The sequence below is a fragment of the Equus caballus genome, chromosome 1 (genome assembly GCF_041296265.1).
Source record: "Equus caballus isolate H_3958 breed thoroughbred chromosome 1, TB-T2T, whole genome shotgun sequence".
NCBI lineage: Eukaryota > Metazoa > Chordata > Mammalia > Perissodactyla > Equidae > Equus > Equus caballus.
In genome coordinates, this window is record NC_091684.1 from 168039126 (window position 1) to 168057238 (window position 18113).

Below are 18113 nucleotides of genomic sequence, written 5' to 3' on the forward strand. Positions count from 1 at the left end.
TTTGCATTTCCCAGGTGATTGGTGATGTTGAGCACTTTTTCATATACCTATTGACCATTTGCATGTCTTCTTTGGAAAAATTTCTATTCAGATCCTTTGCCCCCTTTTTAATTGTATTGTGTTTTTCACTATTGAGTTGTATGAGTCCCTTGCATATTTTGGATATAATCCCTTATCAGATACATAGTTTGCAAGAAAACCTCCATTCTGTAGATTGTCTTTTCATTTATTGATTGTCTCCTTTGCTATCCAGAAGCTCTTGAGTTTGATGTAGTCCCAATTGTTTATTTTGGATTTTGTTCCTTTGCTTTAGGTGTCTTATCCAAGAAATAATTGCCAAGACCAATGTCAAAGAGAGTTTTCTTCTAGGAGTTTTATGGTTTCAGATCTTACACTTAAGTCTTTGATCCATTTTGTGAACTCCTAAAATTTTTAATGACATGGCACTTCTTCATTCTTCATAGAATTTATTCCCTCCCTTGAAAGCACGTGTATATTACCAAAGCATCCAATGTACTTACCATTGCCTCCTCATCTTGTGTGATAGGATGATATCATCCATATAATAGACAATTATGATGATCTGTAAAATATCCAGATGGTCCAGATCTCTTCAGATTATATCATGACAAATAGTAAAACTGTGAATGTATACTGTTTTCCATTCCATGTAAATGTTGTTTCTGTTTCTCCTTTCTGAAAGAGATGGAAAAGAAAATTTATCAGATCAGTCGTAATATCATATACCCGAGGCTATGCTAATCTTCTCTGACAGTGATACCACCTTTCTTAGCAGCTGCAACTAAGACTAATACTGGATTGAGTTACAATAGTCCATTGTCATTCTCCAGGTTCTGTCTGGCTTTGTAGGGGCCACACTGGTGAACTAAATAGAGATATGATGGGAATAAACTTTCCTGTATCTTTTGTGTATATTTTTGCTACAACACCCTTACAAAATGTAATATACTTTTTGAAATGCTATCTTGGCCTGAGGATGGGACTGTTTCAGTACCTTCTCCTCTACAATAGCTGTAATCCATGGAACTAGGAAACAGTGTGGGAATTGCACCAACTGCTAAGTACATCCATTCAAATTATACGTTCAGGAAATGGTGTAATGATGACTGGGGTTTGTCACCCAGAGAACCTGCTGTGCAGCAGACCTAGACCAAGGCTTCATATATACCTAACTCCCACATGCTAGGATTCAAACAAAAGTTCATGATGACCCTTGAGAAATCTGGGTGTATATAACAACTCAGACACTGTGTCCAACAATCCTCAAAACGTTGTGACATTCCTTTTGTTCCTTGTGTATGGTTATGCAAATAAAGGGTCACTAGTACCTTTGGAAAAAGTACTGGGAGAATCATTGTCATGTACCCTTACTGAGCTGTTGCACAGTCCTTGCTCCTGGTATTTTTATTAAAACAGTCTTGGTGATGACATGTCCCCCAGCCCCTCACAGAAGAACAGAGTTAGGGATTATTTGCATAGGTTACACATAATAGATTCATTCAAATATATTCTTAAGGTTTTGGACTCCTTACTCTACAGTATTTCAGAGCAATTCTGGCATTTCAACTTCCTTCATAGTAGTGAGTGCCTAGAACAAAATTCCTGGTTGGTTTTACATACACAATAAGTATTTGTAAATTCATTAATCCCATAAATACTGGGGTTTTACAGATATGGGGTCACCAGAAGAAGGCCCACAAATAGAGATTATTTTCAAGTAAAGGAGTTGTTCTGATATCTTTTGTCACCAGAGATGCGCTCTAGTGCAGAAGTGAAGATAACAGATTGAAACTGGAAGAATTTATGTCTAGGGTTATTACCTAATAGATTTTGAGAATATTTAGCATCTTTGTGCCTCAGACTCCTCCTCTGTAAAATGAGGATAATGAGAGTATTTATTTCGTAAAGTTCAAGGTAGCACTTAGCACCTAGCACCTAGACTGTAAAAATCACTGTGTGAATCACATCAATTATTACCTCCCCTAGGACACAAATGTTGAGAAACAATCATTACTCCATTGCTTCATGGAGAAAACTTCAATTAATAGGTTCCTTTCTGTTCTTTAGTAACCGTGTTAAATAACAGGCTGAACAATTTCTGGAAAAAGAGAAGCTTCACATATATTTTATGAATATTTCATTTTATATTTGCTGAAATTTTCAAATTTTTCTTTCTGTGAGAGGTAGCTTAAGCAGAATACACAATTCAACAATCACATTCGTTTCCCACAAAAGAGATAACATCATTAATTGTATTTGGGGAGATTTCAGTCCTGCAGAGTAGAATTTCATCAAGATCTTTCTCAACACCACAGTAGATAAAGGAATTCTGTTTAATAATGAATTTTAAACATTTTTTTTCATGACTATAGCAATGGTTTAAAATTTGGTTTTCATAGGACAGGAACAAGGAATTGTATGATAGTGGTAGAAATTAGGAAATATTTAAAAATGATAAAGAAGTAATAAATACTAATGACACTTTACTAGGAAGAAGAAATACAAATGAGAGGTGCAAAGCTCTCTCTTCAAACAAACCTACAGGAAAGATCTGAAAGAGTGGAATATGAGCAGAAATTCAAAGACAGATCTCATTTGAAAGCAAAAAGGCACTGACTTGGCAACCAGAGTCATGTTTTCTGGCGCCTGGCGCTCTCTGGTGATTTCTGGCTGGATGCCCTTGGACATAGTACAGTCACCCCTCACTTCCTGGGTTTTATCATGTGCAATTCATGGGATTAGAACAAGTGGTGTTAGTAATCCATCCTAACTTTAAATTCTAAAATTCTAACATAGATTAACAATTTCCCAGACTGTCAGTTAGAGGAGCCTGATAAGGAGGCAAAATATGTAGAAAATGGGGAAATAAGAAGAAAACAGAGTTGAAACAAAGAGAATTATAATTAAGATAGGTAATAAGTAGATGAAAGTAATATGAATGCAGAGTATGTCGATCAATAGAATAATCTGTCCAATATAGGAAAATATTAAATATTATTATTTGCTCAGTTACATGGCACTATCCTAGACCATGTAGGCTGCAAAGAATATATAATTTGACTTTAAGCACTTTGATGTTCAGAGTGTCAAAGAACATCACTTGTAATTTAATGGTGAGGTTGATACCATAATTTAATAGAGAGTAGATTTCTAGGCATATAACATGGCTTAAGTCTTGAGTATTTCTCTGAAATTGCATGACGTCTTTTCTACAACCAGCAAGAGGGAGAATCTATAGTTCCGTGTCTTCACAGCCATCCATTATGAAATCTTCCCGGCATGAACAAGACGAACACACAGTCTCCTCATCGCCACTTTCATCTCTTTGTTCCTGAATGTATAGATGACTGGATTCAGAAAAGGAGTGATAAATGCATCAAAAATAGCAAGATATTTATCCAGGTGTGATGTTGGAGAAGGCCATGTGTAGAAAAACATCAGAGGCCCGAAGAACAAAACCACCACAGTGATATGAGCTGACAAAGTGGAGAGAGCCTTGGAAGATCCACCAGAAGAATGTTTCCAAACAGTGAACAGAATGAAGACGTATGAAATGACCAGCAAGGCAAAGGATCCCACAGAAATGAGCCCACTATTGACAGTGACCATGAACTCCAGTTCTTGGGTGTTTGTGCAGGCAAGTCTGAGGAGCCGAGGAAGGTCACAGTAAAAACTGTCCAATACATTAGGGCCACAAAAAGGCAAATCTACCACAAAAACTAATTGAACTAATGAATGGATAAGGCCAATGATCCAGGAAGTGACTAAAAAGTATAGACAAATTCTTGGACTCATGATGGTCACATAGTGGAGAGGTTTACATATGGCCACATATCTGTCAAAGGCCATGGCAATGAGTAGCACCATCTCAGTGCCCCCAACAGCATGAGTGCAGAATATCTGGGTAATACAGCCACAAAAGGAGATTGCTTTGTGCTTCTTGAAAATATCATAAATCATTTTAGGGGCTATGATTGAGCAAAACAACATATCAATGACTGAGAGGTTGGTCAGGAGGAAATACATGGGGGAGTGTAGATGAGCATCCAGGGTTACAGTGAACACAATGACAAGGTTTCCCATTACGCTTGCAAAGTAGAACAAAAAGGAGAGGACAAAGAGGAGAAGCTGGATCTCCCATGTGTTGGTGAGTCCCAGGAACACAAACTCTGATACTATGGAGTGATTCCTTCCATTCATTGTCTCAAACACCAGAACCAGTTTTCATGTTATCTAAAGGACAAAGAAAATGGATGAGATGCCTAGACAAGTATTAGTGTTCAAGAAAGAAAGCCCCCAGTTCATGAAAACAATTATCATATTAACATCTCATACAGCCAAATAATCTTCATCACATGCATATCTAACTTCTACTTAAAGGAGTCAGCTGGTTCCCATATGGCACAATGGGTTTCAAAGCTACTACTACTAAATTAATTCTATCTCTGGATCTATTTCCCTCCTGCCTTCTTTTACTATTACACGGATATTTCCTATTTCCTCTTTCCCAGAGTGTTCAACTTCAATAACGTAGAAGATTATCTTCAAACACTTTTGACTGTGACTTCTTATGAATGGATATGATTTCAACCATTCGTTTGAGCCACCTAACCATTCCTCATGCACAGCATACGGTTTTCAAAGTCTTTGTTCTGTTATTCATATTGCTCAATTAGACTTCAAAATTTTTCTTCCTTTCAATTTTTGAAATTTCTCAAATTCTATTCTCCATTTCACAAAATCCTAAACATCTAAACATCTCAGCTCAAACGCTCCCTCATTAGTGAAATCCTCCAAATTTGCCCATCTCTATACTCCCTCTGCACTGTTAGCATTTATTTCACTCTGCCTCTCATGATGATATAAATTTCTGTCTTAATTAAAATGGAGCTACTTGGGTAAAGGAATCATGTTCAGTTCATATGAATAACACCCCCTCCATCACTAATGCAACCAGTTGTTTAATGAGTGTTTCACACTTATTGAATGAAGGAAGAAATTCATGAGACTGAAGAATGAACCTGGAGTCAAGAGAGTATATCATAATTCAGTAAGGTTCACATTAACAGTATGTTTTGTGTTGCCAGTCAGGAATTATCAGAGGACCCCAAGTCTGATTCCCACCATTGTTTAACTACACAAAGTTAGATGTGCACAATAAAATTCTGTCATCAAAGGAATATGGAGTACTAATTATTGATTTAAAATAGTCAATAAAAGGCCTTTGATATGTTTCAAAATGGAAAAAGATCATTTATTTGATAAATGATGCTCACTTGCTCACCAAATATCTCAATTTCTACCATAAAATGTGTGATGAACTGAGACAAATAATCTCTTCCTCTAATATATGTATATATTCATATGTACGTATATACACACATTCATTGGATCCTCAAAGATAAGAACTCTGCCACATAAAGGCTGTCTCATTTCTTTTTCAAAATACATTTGGAATGGTTAAAAGAGTGACAGAAATAAAATACTGGTAAAAAGAGCCAGACTGTGTATGTGTCTGGAAATGAGAAAAGGTGATTATTGAGTTATAAAATTCAGAAAAAGAATGAAAGGACAGTAGCCAGATCTCAGCACGGGGATGTAAAGACAAAATTACAAGTCTTCAAGGATTAAAAATTGCTGGAGATAAATGATCTGAGGTCCACTGTTCAATGTGGGGTTCCTGACTTAGTACAATATCCATGCTTTACGAGTGAAATAATTTATATAGAAAGAGTTATAGGAAGTGACCTGCCTATTTTCACAAAAGTGTTTGGTGGGAGAGTTTGTACTGGGATCAAAAGCCCTTGGTTGAAAGCTCTTTGCATTAAATAGCCTTTGTATTAATTTCCTATTTTCTACTGTAATAACTTATCAGAAATTTAGTGGCTTAAAAAAACACAAATGTATCATCTCACTGTTCTGGAGAAGGCCAAAATGTGTGTTCTGAGCTAAAATCAAAGAATGGGCAGAGCTGCATTCCTTCTGGAGGAACTAGGAGATAATCCATTTCGTTGCCTTTTCCAAGGTTGCCTGCATCCTTAATTCATGACCCCTTCCTCTCTTTTCAAAGTACATCACTCTTAACTCTGATTCTGTCATCACATCTCTCTGACTCTGACCTTCCTGCCTTCCTCTTTTAAGGATACTCATGATTACATTGGGCTCACCCAGATAATCCAGTATAATTTCCCATCTCACAATTGTTAATTATGTCTGCAAAGTCACTTTTGTCATGTAAGGTAACATAGTCAAAGGTCCAGAGATCAAGACATGGACATTTTTGGGGGCCATTATTCTGTATACCACAACTTTCTTACGAGAGAACAAATATTTTAGGAGAAAAAGGAAAATTTTAAAACGGAGCAATGAATCTGACAGAGGACATTTCAGATAGCCTGTTAAAAAGATGGATGAGATATTGAAGGAGGCAGGATAGATAGTGCATCCTGACTTTTTCCATGACACTACACATAAGTGACTTCTTACTCCAACTACGTTGAGGAACAAATCTGAACATCTCATGTCCACTGATAATAGGGAACCTATGATAATCAGCCACCCAATATGTTCTTGGACAAGTAGGTATATAATTGACTCCTGAGTGGTTCTCTGAATGGTTTTTGTTCATTAATTAAATAAATACTCTTGTGTTCCCAGAATACCAGGCAAAATTTCAGGCACTCGGGGTAAAGCATAGACAAGAATTCCTGCTTTGTGGAGTCCATCTTCATGACAGAAAATGCAATTTTGGTCTGTTACATACAGATCTTCTTTTTCCAGAAAAGATAAGAACACTTGAAGAAATACTATACTCATCAAATTCCTGGGGAGTGTCAAACACTCTGCTTGCTTCTAGCTGAGTTTCCACCTTCATGAAGTCTCTTGTCAGTATTCTGACTTTTTCCTTTATCTGAAATTTTACATCTCTAATTTCTATCATCCTAATTTTTCAGTGGTTGTCTAATAAATATGTATGGGTTTTATCGCCTCAAAATATATTATAAAACACTTGGGGCAGGTTTCATGTATCATAATTCTTTGTGCTGATTGAAAAGTAGCTAAAAAATGATACTTAGATTTCTTGGTTTTGCCACTCATTCATTCAACAAATATTTATGCAGCATCTATAAAATGCCTAGTACTCTGCTAAGCTTTAGAAATAATATAAAGATGAAAAATTAATAGATATCAATTATGTGGAATAAAGTAATGAAATAAGAACTTAAAAATACATAAAATGGAACTCTAAGATTATCAGAACTATTTTAAGCAAGAGCTGTATAAACCATTTTATGACTGATAACTAAAAATCCATGCCATGAACTATGAACTAACTAATCAAAATTTCTGTAGGAATGAGCAGAGAAATAAGGCAAAAAGAATTCCTTCTGATCACTAAGGGAAAAAGTGCTTCTAGCCAAATGTTTTTTAAGGCTTTTATGAAGTAGGAATAACAATGAGAATACACTAGGAAGTGAAAATACAAGTGATGCTTCCTCCAAATTGAAATTTGAATAGCAAAAAAATCCAAATGAGAATAGCAAAAGAAATGATGGTAAACTTGATAATGAATTTATAAGAAGTAGAGTTACTCAAATCAGAACTTATCAGGACTTATTGGGTCATTCAGAAAAAAAATACATGTGATTCAACGTAAAGTTTACATAAAGACAGAGTCTAGCCATAGGGAAAGAAGAACATTCTTTTAAAAAATAAGTTAAATATATTATTTAAATCAGAAAGAAAATTGATAGAAAGATGAGTAAAATGAAGGCAAAGCAAATTGGATTATTGAAAGCAGCAGGAGACCAAGCTGGTCAGTTAGATGGAAAATTATGAGAAAGAGAAGAAATGACAGCCTGGGAGTTTGTTCAGATGTGCAGTCTTAAAAGCTCCAGAGCACAAAATGATTTCCTACTAGCACCCAGCATTAGAGTTGCCTTCTTTTAGGCTAACAGACTGCATTCCCTAGTTTTACTTACATAACGAAGGGAAGGATGCTCCATTAGCTGTTACAGACAAACAAGTTACCAGATGACTTCCTTAGCTGAGATCTTATGGATGCAAGAAATTAGCATTTTGACGATGATGAAATAAGTGATCCATTTTAAACCTGATTCATTAACCAAGAAGGATTAGCTTGGATATGTTGCTATAGAAGACAGGTAAAGAGCAGATGAGCTCAGCAGGAATGGGGTAGGCTCCAGGAATGAGAGCTAAACCTGAGAAAAGGAGAAATGTCATCAAAGACAAAATGTACTTACTTTACAATCCATTAAACAGCAAAGAAGACAAAATAATAGAAAGAGCAAATAGCAGCAGATCTAGAAACTTACCCAGCTCCTGTCTTAACTCTTCAAATTTCTTGACGCTCTGTCTAATGGCTCTGAGTCATATTCTCTGAATGGCTTCCAGGGGGAGATGTTAGGTTCTGGGTGCTTGGTCGCTTTGAGACATCCCAGACACTCCACGGAAATGGTGCTGTTCTCCTATGACCATTGCCATTAGAAGATATTCCACTTTGAGTTCTCTACTTCTGGTCTAGCTATTACTCACGTGAATTATAATGACATGAATTAGAGCCATCATTTATTTAGACTACTTAAACGATCTAGATATGTGACAAATTCAGCTTCTGCAGTGTTTGATGCAATCATCATTTAAATGTCTTGATCTATATGGAATTAGAATTGGGCAACCCCTTAGAATAGATTCATGGTAATTTTACCTTTTAAAATTTTGAAAAAAAAAGAGAGATACTCATTATCTCTAATAATAAAATCACTCAAGCTGGAAAAGATCTAAAAATATGTTCTGACCTAGTTCTTTTCTTTTCCATCCAGGATACGTCAGTTCTACAGTTTACAAAGTTTGAAAATTCATTTTCTTCCTTCGCTTGTTATTTTTTATTAACATAATAGTTTAAAAGTTTTCCTTACAAAAGAAAATCTCACATCATTTCAATTAAGCTGATGTCCACTTAATTCTTTCTCTGTGAATTGAAAGAAGTTGTCAGCAACTCTCTCAGATAAATGTTTAATGTTCTTGAACTTGGTAAAAGCAAATAAAATCACTCATCATCTGTACACTCTATTTTTAATCACCTAAATTCTTTTAGCTTTTCCTCATAGGTCCATCTTGTATCCCTTTATTTTTGTCACTCTGTCTACCAACCCCCTTTCACCATGAAACATCTCACTGTAATGACCTAGAAAAAAACCCTAATAAATGTTTAAAAAACATAGACAAAAACAGGAGGATTGACTGTTGGTTGATAACATTACAGATTCAGTTTCCTATTTTTTTTCTCTTCATTCTTCTATCACCGAATTTTAACTGACACTACATTATTTTAGATTAGGGTGAGTTCCATTCCTAGGTATTTTTCATCTAAGCAAGTTTTCAATCATCCTTCTCCACCTTGATTCTATGAAATTGGGGTTTTATTTTTTAAAACTTCACTTATTACTGGTACCTAATGTACTTTCTCCTCTTTATATCTTAGTTCTCTAAAGAAGAAGTAAAGCAGACAACAAGCTTGTTATGAGAACAGGACACATATTTGTTTTACTTTCAGTGCTAATATATTTCTCTAAAAATCCCTAGGTGTAGTTCACAACTCAATCTGCTTCCTAATCCTGACCACAGCGTAGATGTCAGAGTCTGCAATGTATCTTTAGTTGCACCTTTGGACCTCCACGTCATTTCCAAGTCCTAGTTACAAATTAAGGTTAATGCCTTTTCTCCATATCCACAACCACTCACATTTATTTTCCTGTGTGCCCATCATCTCACCACCACTACTTGTTTCCTTTTGCTTCCAGGGCAAAGCTTAATTGATATGTACAAAAAGCAAACCATTACCTGAGTTTTCCTTGTCACCGAAGTTTATCTAGTTTAATATCTTGCTCCTGTTGTCAATGAACCCCATCCTTCCTCTGTAGCTATTCACAGTCTATCATCTCAAGCACACAGAGGTATATAAAATGTTTCTATAAGAGGAAAAAATACCTAATTAACTGCACTGAAGGATAGTGACCATAATGTCACAGTGACCTGGGACTGCAAAACTACAGTTAATTAGTCAAGGAAATTGTCTCCTAAAAATATATTCATTTTGATTAAAGGAAAAAGGAGAAATATTGGGGCTGGCCTGGTGGCATAGTGGTTAAGTTTGCACTCTCCACTTCTGCAGCCTGGAGTTCACAGTTTCAGTTCCCAGGCCCGGACCTATGGATCACTCATTAAGCCATGCTGTGGCGGTGTCCCACACACAAAATAGAGTTGGCACAGATATTAGGTCAGGGCCAGTCTTCCTCATAAAAAATGGGGAAATGTTAATAATAGGTACAATGGAATCTTTAAGAAAAACAACATCTGTCATTTTTTTTGCCAATTTAAATCCTGTGATGATGAATGAAAGCATCCCTGGGTAATTCGATAATATTCAACTTCTAAGAAATTCATACAAGTTACATGTAATAGCCTAATAAATGTCAATTTTCACTATACGTAAATAAACTAACCAAGTAAAAGAATAAGCTTCAAAAACTTAACTTAAAAAATAGCTTATTATGTGACTATAATTAATAACAATAATAATAATAAATTTACCACGTTGTAATAAGTACTTTGAAGACACAGACCTGTCTAATATTTGCTTCTTCCAAAGCAACTTGTGCAGTTTCCTGCAATAAGGGGGCCTACTATTTACTTGTTGAACTTAACAGAAGAATCCAATCATTGAAATAATTCCATTGTCCCTTACTGTGCTTGCCATTTGGAGGTAGGAATAGTATAAATAAGGAGGTTCACTTCAAAATATTATGAGGAAGTAACAAGACATTTCCTTCTGTTTTTTTTAGCTTCAGGCGCATGAGACTGAGGTGATGATATTCCTCAGTCCATGGTACATTATCAACATTGGTATATAGAGGGCCCCTCTCTTGTTTACTGGTTTGTTCTCTTTAATCTCCAGTCTCCATTTACAGTCTTTTTACCTCCGAGGCAACCATTCTAGTGTTTTTAAAACATATCCTGTTGTTGTATGTGTTCATATAAAAATGTATACTGTTTTCTATGCATATACATATAAAATATTATTATACATGCCATTCTAGTTTTTTTTCACTTATCCCGTGTTGCTATGTGTACATCTAGTCTATTATTTCCAAATGCTGCATAGTAATCCATGGTGTGTATGCAATGCCTTTTCCTGTCTGATCACCCAAAGGCAGACACCTAGATTTTCTCTAAGTTTTTCAGGGCCACTGCATGTGATTGCATGTGATTGGACAAGCATTGGATGATTCTCTAACTTCTCCAACCCCACATCCCAATAATGTTAATATTCAGCTGGAACATGGCTGTGTGATAAAACTGGTTGTTAAAATTCTAAACTATGTGCATATTTGTTAGAATATAACTACAGTCACAAGTCCCTTGAGGTTCCACTGCCACCCAAGTTAATTTCCCAGAGTTCCTTATGAATCAGCACCTAAATGTTAACACCTGGAAAAGCAGGGGTCTCCAGGACCCTGCTCCAACTCTATGGCAAGCATCTGTTCTGATGGCTCAGTGCATATACCATACAGTTATTTCATATCTGGAATCCTTCCCTGTGTTAAAAGCAACACTACAATGAACACCCTAATACATGTCTCCCTGAAGATCAGCACTGACCATGATCACGCCCCAGGATGCCTTAAGAAGCTCTGACATTTTAATGAGTAATTATTATATTAATCTCTCTTTAGTAGCATAGAAAAAATAAAGCAAATGGATGATCTAAATGAGAAGTAAATTCCAGCACTGGAAATAGTATCTGGGTGGAACAATACAATTTTTCTCTACTGTCCTGAACCCCAGGCTGAGGTTACGGAGTGTAGTCATCAATTAACCTGTGTTGCTGTGGTAACAGTTATGTTTCAACATCCATGACAAAATATTCAAATGCCCACTCAAGATGAATTAGAATGGAGAGCCTGGATAAAATGTTGGGCACTAGGAGCTGGCTAAGGTGATTACACTACCAAAGACCCTCTAATGAAAAGTGTTGAGAAAAACTAAGTGTTAGTAGACAGAGATTTGAGATACACACACCAAATCTAAAGGCATACGATCAGGAAACTCAGAAATAGAAGATCAAGAGTTCCATACGCATAGAAGAAAAAGTAACTGAATCAAAGAAGGAACAAGGGAAGAGGAACATAAGCAATCATGTACACAGCTTGCCTTTATAGTCCAACCAAGATGGGATGGAGTTGAAATAAACTCTTGCTTAGACCTCCAATAAATATATAAATTACATATGCAAAATCATGATAAACCATCATCAAGTCCTTAGAAAACTTGTGGTTGACTACTCAAGTAGGAAGAAACAACTCAAATGGTAGAAGAAACATCTAATAGATGTCTTCTCTTTTATTAGGATCAGATAATAGAATAACTGAGCAAGTTTAACATCACTAGTGATGACGTGAATATTACCTACTCCCCGAAAAAAGCTACTTCACCTCTGTGGCATTCTTTACAGAAACCTGGAATCCCTGTCTAATTATCAGGAAAAACTTTAGACAAACCCAAATTGAGGGACATTTTACAAAATACCTGACCAATACTCTTCAAAGCTGTCATAGCCATGATAAACAAGGTAAGACTGAGAAACTCACAAACCAGAGGAGACTAAGGAGACATGGTAACTAAATGTCACGTGGTATCCTGGAACCACTCTGAAACAGAAAAAGGACATTAATGGAAAAGCTGGTGAAATCTGGGTAAAGTCTAGTGTTTAGTTAATACTTACGCATGAGGGTCAATTACTCATGTTTGGAAACATAAGATAACGTTAGAGGAAATGGAAACTAAAAGTAGGTGAGGGGTATATGGGAACTCTCTGGACTATCATTGTAACTTCTCTGTAAATCTAAAATTCTTCCAAAATAAAAGCTTTCCTTAAAAAAATAGGATCAGAGAAAGAAATGTAAAATAGGGCTGAATAGACTTACTAAGTGAATGTCACTCATGAACATTTGTTGAAAGTCTGCTATTTGACAAATGGACATTCAAGATACAAGGTGCCTGATCTAAGGGTGCATGTCAGTGAAAAATTGACAGTCCAAAGGAGTGGGACTCAGCAACTGAGGGAATAAGATCTGAAAGGACAGAAGACAGCAAAGGGCCAGGAGTCTGTCAACCTAGATTCTCAATTTGGATCTTCCATCTATTTCTTTTATGATGTTGAGCCTATTAGTTAATTTTCCAGTACCTGAGACTTTCTAAAAATAGAGAAACTTTAAGAGATAATTTATAATTTACTCTAAGATTCAAAAACGGGATGATCCTAATTGATATTTAATAATTTTCTAAGTAACTACATGTGCTATATAAGCTATATGACTACATGTGCTATATAATCTATATAACTACGTGTGTTATATTATTTTTCAGCACTACAGTACCTGTCTATGCTCTGTATGATGCAGGGCTGGGTTCTACAAACTACATTTCTTTTTTGGCAGCCTGGCCATTAGAGGGCACTAGAGAGAGACTGCAAGTCTGGAGGCGGAAAAAGGGACTTTTGCTCCCTCCTGTTTGCTGTTTGAGGGCTTCCTCTCTGTTCGCTGAGACTGTGAGCATCACCCAACCACACTCTTCACCTCAGCAAACTTGGTTTCTTTCCAAAGCAGGAGCTGAATCTAGTTACAGTTTTTCCAGCACTGGAGGAACTCGTCTTATCACACTCTCCTCAGGAACACCTGCGTTAGTCAGCAGCACCCCTTCTTCAGGGGTTGTGTCCCTGCCCCATAGGCCCTCCTCTAGGTTAGAGACACTAGCACCAGCCAAGCAGCATCCCCTCCTCAAATATTTGCGTTTCAACTCCACATGTCCTTCCTCCAAGCTTTTAATCATTTTTATGTTTTTAAGATGTAATAATTTTAACAGCTTTCCCTTATTTTCCATCTCTGGAGCTGAAAGGAGCTTCCTACAAATGCTATATCTGTGACATCTTAGAGTTCCTTTTTAAAATAACTGGTTAGAAATTTATACTTAGTCAACAAATCTTTATATCAAACTTTCTCTGTTCAAAAAAACTGATATGGTTTCTGTCTCCTTACTGGACCCTGAGAAAGCCAGATTAAGAAGAAACCAGTGAGGGAAGCTAATAGATAATGAGCTGAAAAGATAGAAATTGAATCAGCTAATAGTAAGACAAATCAGATGAAATAAAATTTAACATTATCTTTTTAAAAATTAATTAGTTTTTGATTGCGGTAACACTGGTTACTGCAAATTATATAAATTTCAGGTGTACATCATTATATTTCGATTTCTCTGTAGATTACATCATGTTCATCACCCAAAGACTAACTACAGTCCATCACCAAACACGTACCTAATCACCCCTTTCACCCTCCTCCCTCCCTCCTTCCCCTACGGTAACCATGAATCCAATCTCTGTCTCTATGTGATTGTTTGTTGTTGTTTTTATCTTCTACTTATGAGTGAGATTGTACGATATTTGGCTTTCTTCCTCTGACTTATTTAGCTTAGCATAATACACTCAAGGTCCATCCATGTTGTCACAAATGGCCGGATTTCATCATTTCTTATGGCTGAGTAGTACTCCATTGTGTATATATACCACTATTTCTTTATCCATTCGTCCCTTGATGGGCACCTAGGTTGCTTCCAAGTCTTGGCTATTGGGTATAATGCTGCAGTGAACATACGGATGCGTGTATCTTTATGCATTTATGTTTTTGAGTTTTTTGGATAAATACCCAGCAGTGGAATAGCTGGATCATATGGTAGATCTATTCTTAATTTTCTGAGGAAACTCCGTACTGTTTTCCATAGTGGCTGCACCAGTTTGCTCTTCCCCTAGCAGTGTATGTGGCTTCCCTTCTCTCCACATCCTCTCCCACACTTATTATTACCTCTCTTGTTAATTATAGCCATTCTGATGGGAGTGAGGTGATATCTCATTGTAGTTTTGATTAGCATTTCTCTGATAGTTAATGATGTTGAACATCTTTTCACGTGCCTGTTGGCCGTCTGTATATCTCCTTTGGAGAAATTCTGTTCAAATCTTTTGCCAATTTTTTAATTGGCTTGTTAGTTTTTTTGGTTGTTGAGATGTATGAATTCTTAATATATTTTGGATATTAACCCCTTATCAGATATATGGTTTGCAAATATCTTATCCTAATTGTTAGGTTGTATTTTCCCTTCGTTGATGGTTTCCTTTCCTGGTACAGAAAATTTTTAGTTTGATGTAGTCCCATTTGTTTATTTTTTCTGTTGTTTCCCTTGCCCGGTCAGACATGGGACTTGAAAATATGCTGCTAAGACCGATGACAAAGATCGTACTGCCAATGTTTTCTTCTAGAAGTTTCATGTTTTCAGGTCTTGTATTAAAGTCTCTAAACCATTTTGAATTAGTTTTTGTGTATAGTGAAAGGTAATGTTCTGTGTTCATTCTTTTGTATGTGGCTGTCCAGTTTTCCCAAAACCATTTATTGAAGATATTTTCCTTTCTTCATTGTATGTTCTTGATTCCATTGCTGAAATTCAGCTGTCCATAGATGTGTGGGTTTATTTCTGGGGTTTGATTCAGTTCCGTTGATCTGTGTGTCTGTTTTTGTGCAGGACCAGTTTCACTTCTTTTCCAATATGGATCACTTTTATTTCTTTTTCTTGCCTGATTGCTCTGGCTAGGACTTTCAATACTATGTTAAACAAGAGTGGTGAAAGTGGGCATCCTTGTCTGGTTCCTGTTCTTAGAGGAGTAGTTTTCAAATTTTCTCCATTGAGAATGATGTTAACTGTGGGTTTGTCATATATGGTCTTTATTATGTTCACATATTTTCCTTCTATACTCATTTTATTTAGAGTTTTTATCATAAATATATACTGTATCTTGTCAAATGCTTTCTCTGAATCTATTGAGATGATCATGTGATTTTTAGTCTTCATTTTATTAATGTGGTATATCACGTTTATTGATTTGCGGATGTTGAACCATCCGTGAATCCCTGGAATAAATCCCACTTGATCATTGTGTATGATCTTTTTTATGTTTTGTAGTATTTGATTTGCTGGTATTTTGTTGAGGATTTTTGCATCAATGTTCATCAGTGATATTGGCCTGTAATTTCTCTTTTTGTGTTGTCCTCATCTGGTTTTGGTATCAGGGTAATGTTGGCTTCATAGAAGGAGTTAAGAAGCTTCTCTTCCTCTTCAATTTTTTCGTAGAGTTTGAGAATAATAGGTATTAAGTCTTCTTTGACTGTTTGGTAGAATTCACCTGGGAGGCTTATAGTCCTGGACTTTCATTTTTTTGGAGGTTTTTGATTACTGTTTTGATCTCCTTACTGGTGATTGGTTTATTCACATTCTCTATTTCTTCTTGATTCAGTTTTGAAAGGTTGTATGGTTCTAAGAATTTATCCATTTCTTCTAGACATCCAATTTGTTCATGTATATCTTTTCATAGAATTCTATTATAATCTTTTGTATTTCTGAGGTGTCCATTGTAATTTCTCCTCTTTCAGTTCTGATTTTATTTGTTTGAGTCTTCTCTCTTTTTTTCTTGGTGAGTCTAGCTAAAAGTTTTTCAATTTTGGTTATCTTTTCAAAGAATAAGCTCTTGGTTTCATTGATTCTTTCCATTGTTTTTCTAGTCTCTATTTCATTTATTTCTGCTCTGATTTTTAAAATTTCCTTCTTTCCACTGATTTTGGGCTTTGTTTGTCCTTCTTTTTCCAAGTTCCTTTAGGTCCACTGTTAGCTTGCTTATTTGAGATTTTTCTTGTTTGCCGACGTAGGCCTATATTGCCGTAAACTTTCCTCTTAGAACCACTTTTACCATATCCCACAAATTTTGGGATGTCGTATTTTCATTTCCATTTGACTCCAGGTATTTTTTTAATTTCTCCTTTGATTTCTTCACTGACCCAATTGTTCAGTAGCATTTTGTTTAATCTCCACATATTTTTGGCTTTGCTGACTTTCTCCTATAGTTGATTTCTAATTTCATATCATTGTGGTCAGAAAACATGCTTGGTATTATTTCAATTTCCTTAAATTTATTGAGACATTTTGTGGCCTAATATGTGATCAATACTGGATAATGTTCCATGTGCATTTGAAAAGAATATGTATTCTGAGGTTTTTGGATGACATGTTCTACATATATCTACTAAGTCCATCTGTTCTAATGTGTTGTGTAAGGCCTGTGTTTCTTTATTGATCTTCTGTTCAGATGATCTATGCATTGGTATAAGTGGTGTGTTAAAGTCCCCTGGTATCATTGTGTTACTATTTCTCTTTTCATGTATGTTAAAAATTGCTTTATATATTTAGGTGCTCCTATGTTGGGTATTTAGATATCTACAAGTGTTATATCCTCTTTTTGGATTGTTCCCTTTATCATTATATAGTGCCCATCTTTGTCTTTTGTTACAGTTTTGTTTTAAAGTCTGTTTTTTCTATAATTATTGCTATCTTGACTTTCTTTTCTTTGCCATTTGATTGGAATATCTTTTTCCATCCTTTTACTTTCAGTTTGTGAGTGTCTTCAGGTCTGAAGTGTGTTTCTTATATGCAGCATATATATGGGTCTTGTTTTTCTTTAACCAATTGGCCACCCTATGCCTTTTTTTTTTAAGATTTTATTTTTCCTTTTTCTCCCCAAAGCCTCCCTGTACATAATTGTATATTTTTAGTTGTGGGTCCTTCTAGTTGTGGCATGTGGGATGCTGCCTCAGCATGGCCTGATGAGCAGTGCCATGTGCACGCCCAGGATCCGAACCAGTGAAACCCTTGCCCGCTGAAGTGGAGCACATGAACTTAACCACTTGGTCATGGGGCTAGCCCCCACCCTATGCCTTTTGATTGGAGAATTTAGTCCATTGATATTTAAAGTGGCTATTGATAAGAATGTACTTATTGCCATTTTGTTACCTTTTTTCTGGGTGTTTTAGCAGTTCCTCTCTGTTCCTTTTTTCTTCTCTTGCTCTCTTCCCTTCTGGCTTGATGGCTTTCTTTAGTATTTTGTTTGGGTTCCTTCCTCTTAATTATTTGTGTAT

At 36.0% G+C, this 18113-nt stretch overlaps 1 protein-coding gene across 1 annotated transcript; it reads right to left on the minus strand.

The window, feature by feature from the left end:
- Positions 1-3282: 3282 nt before the first annotated feature.
- On the minus strand, positions 3283-4230 carry OR4F15 (olfactory receptor family 4 subfamily F member 15). The gene has a single exon (XM_001501831.3). The coding sequence runs from the start codon at positions 4219-4221 to the stop codon at positions 3283-3285; it is 939 nt and encodes a 312-aa protein (XP_001501881.3). The 5' UTR covers positions 4222-4230.
- Between the last annotated feature and the right edge of the window lie 13883 nt (positions 4231-18113).

Coding starts and splice junctions, on each gene's coding strand:
- OR4F15 (XM_001501831.3), bottom strand. CDS start 4,221: ATGAATGGAAGGAATCACTCCATAGTATCAGAGTTTGTGTTCCTGGGA.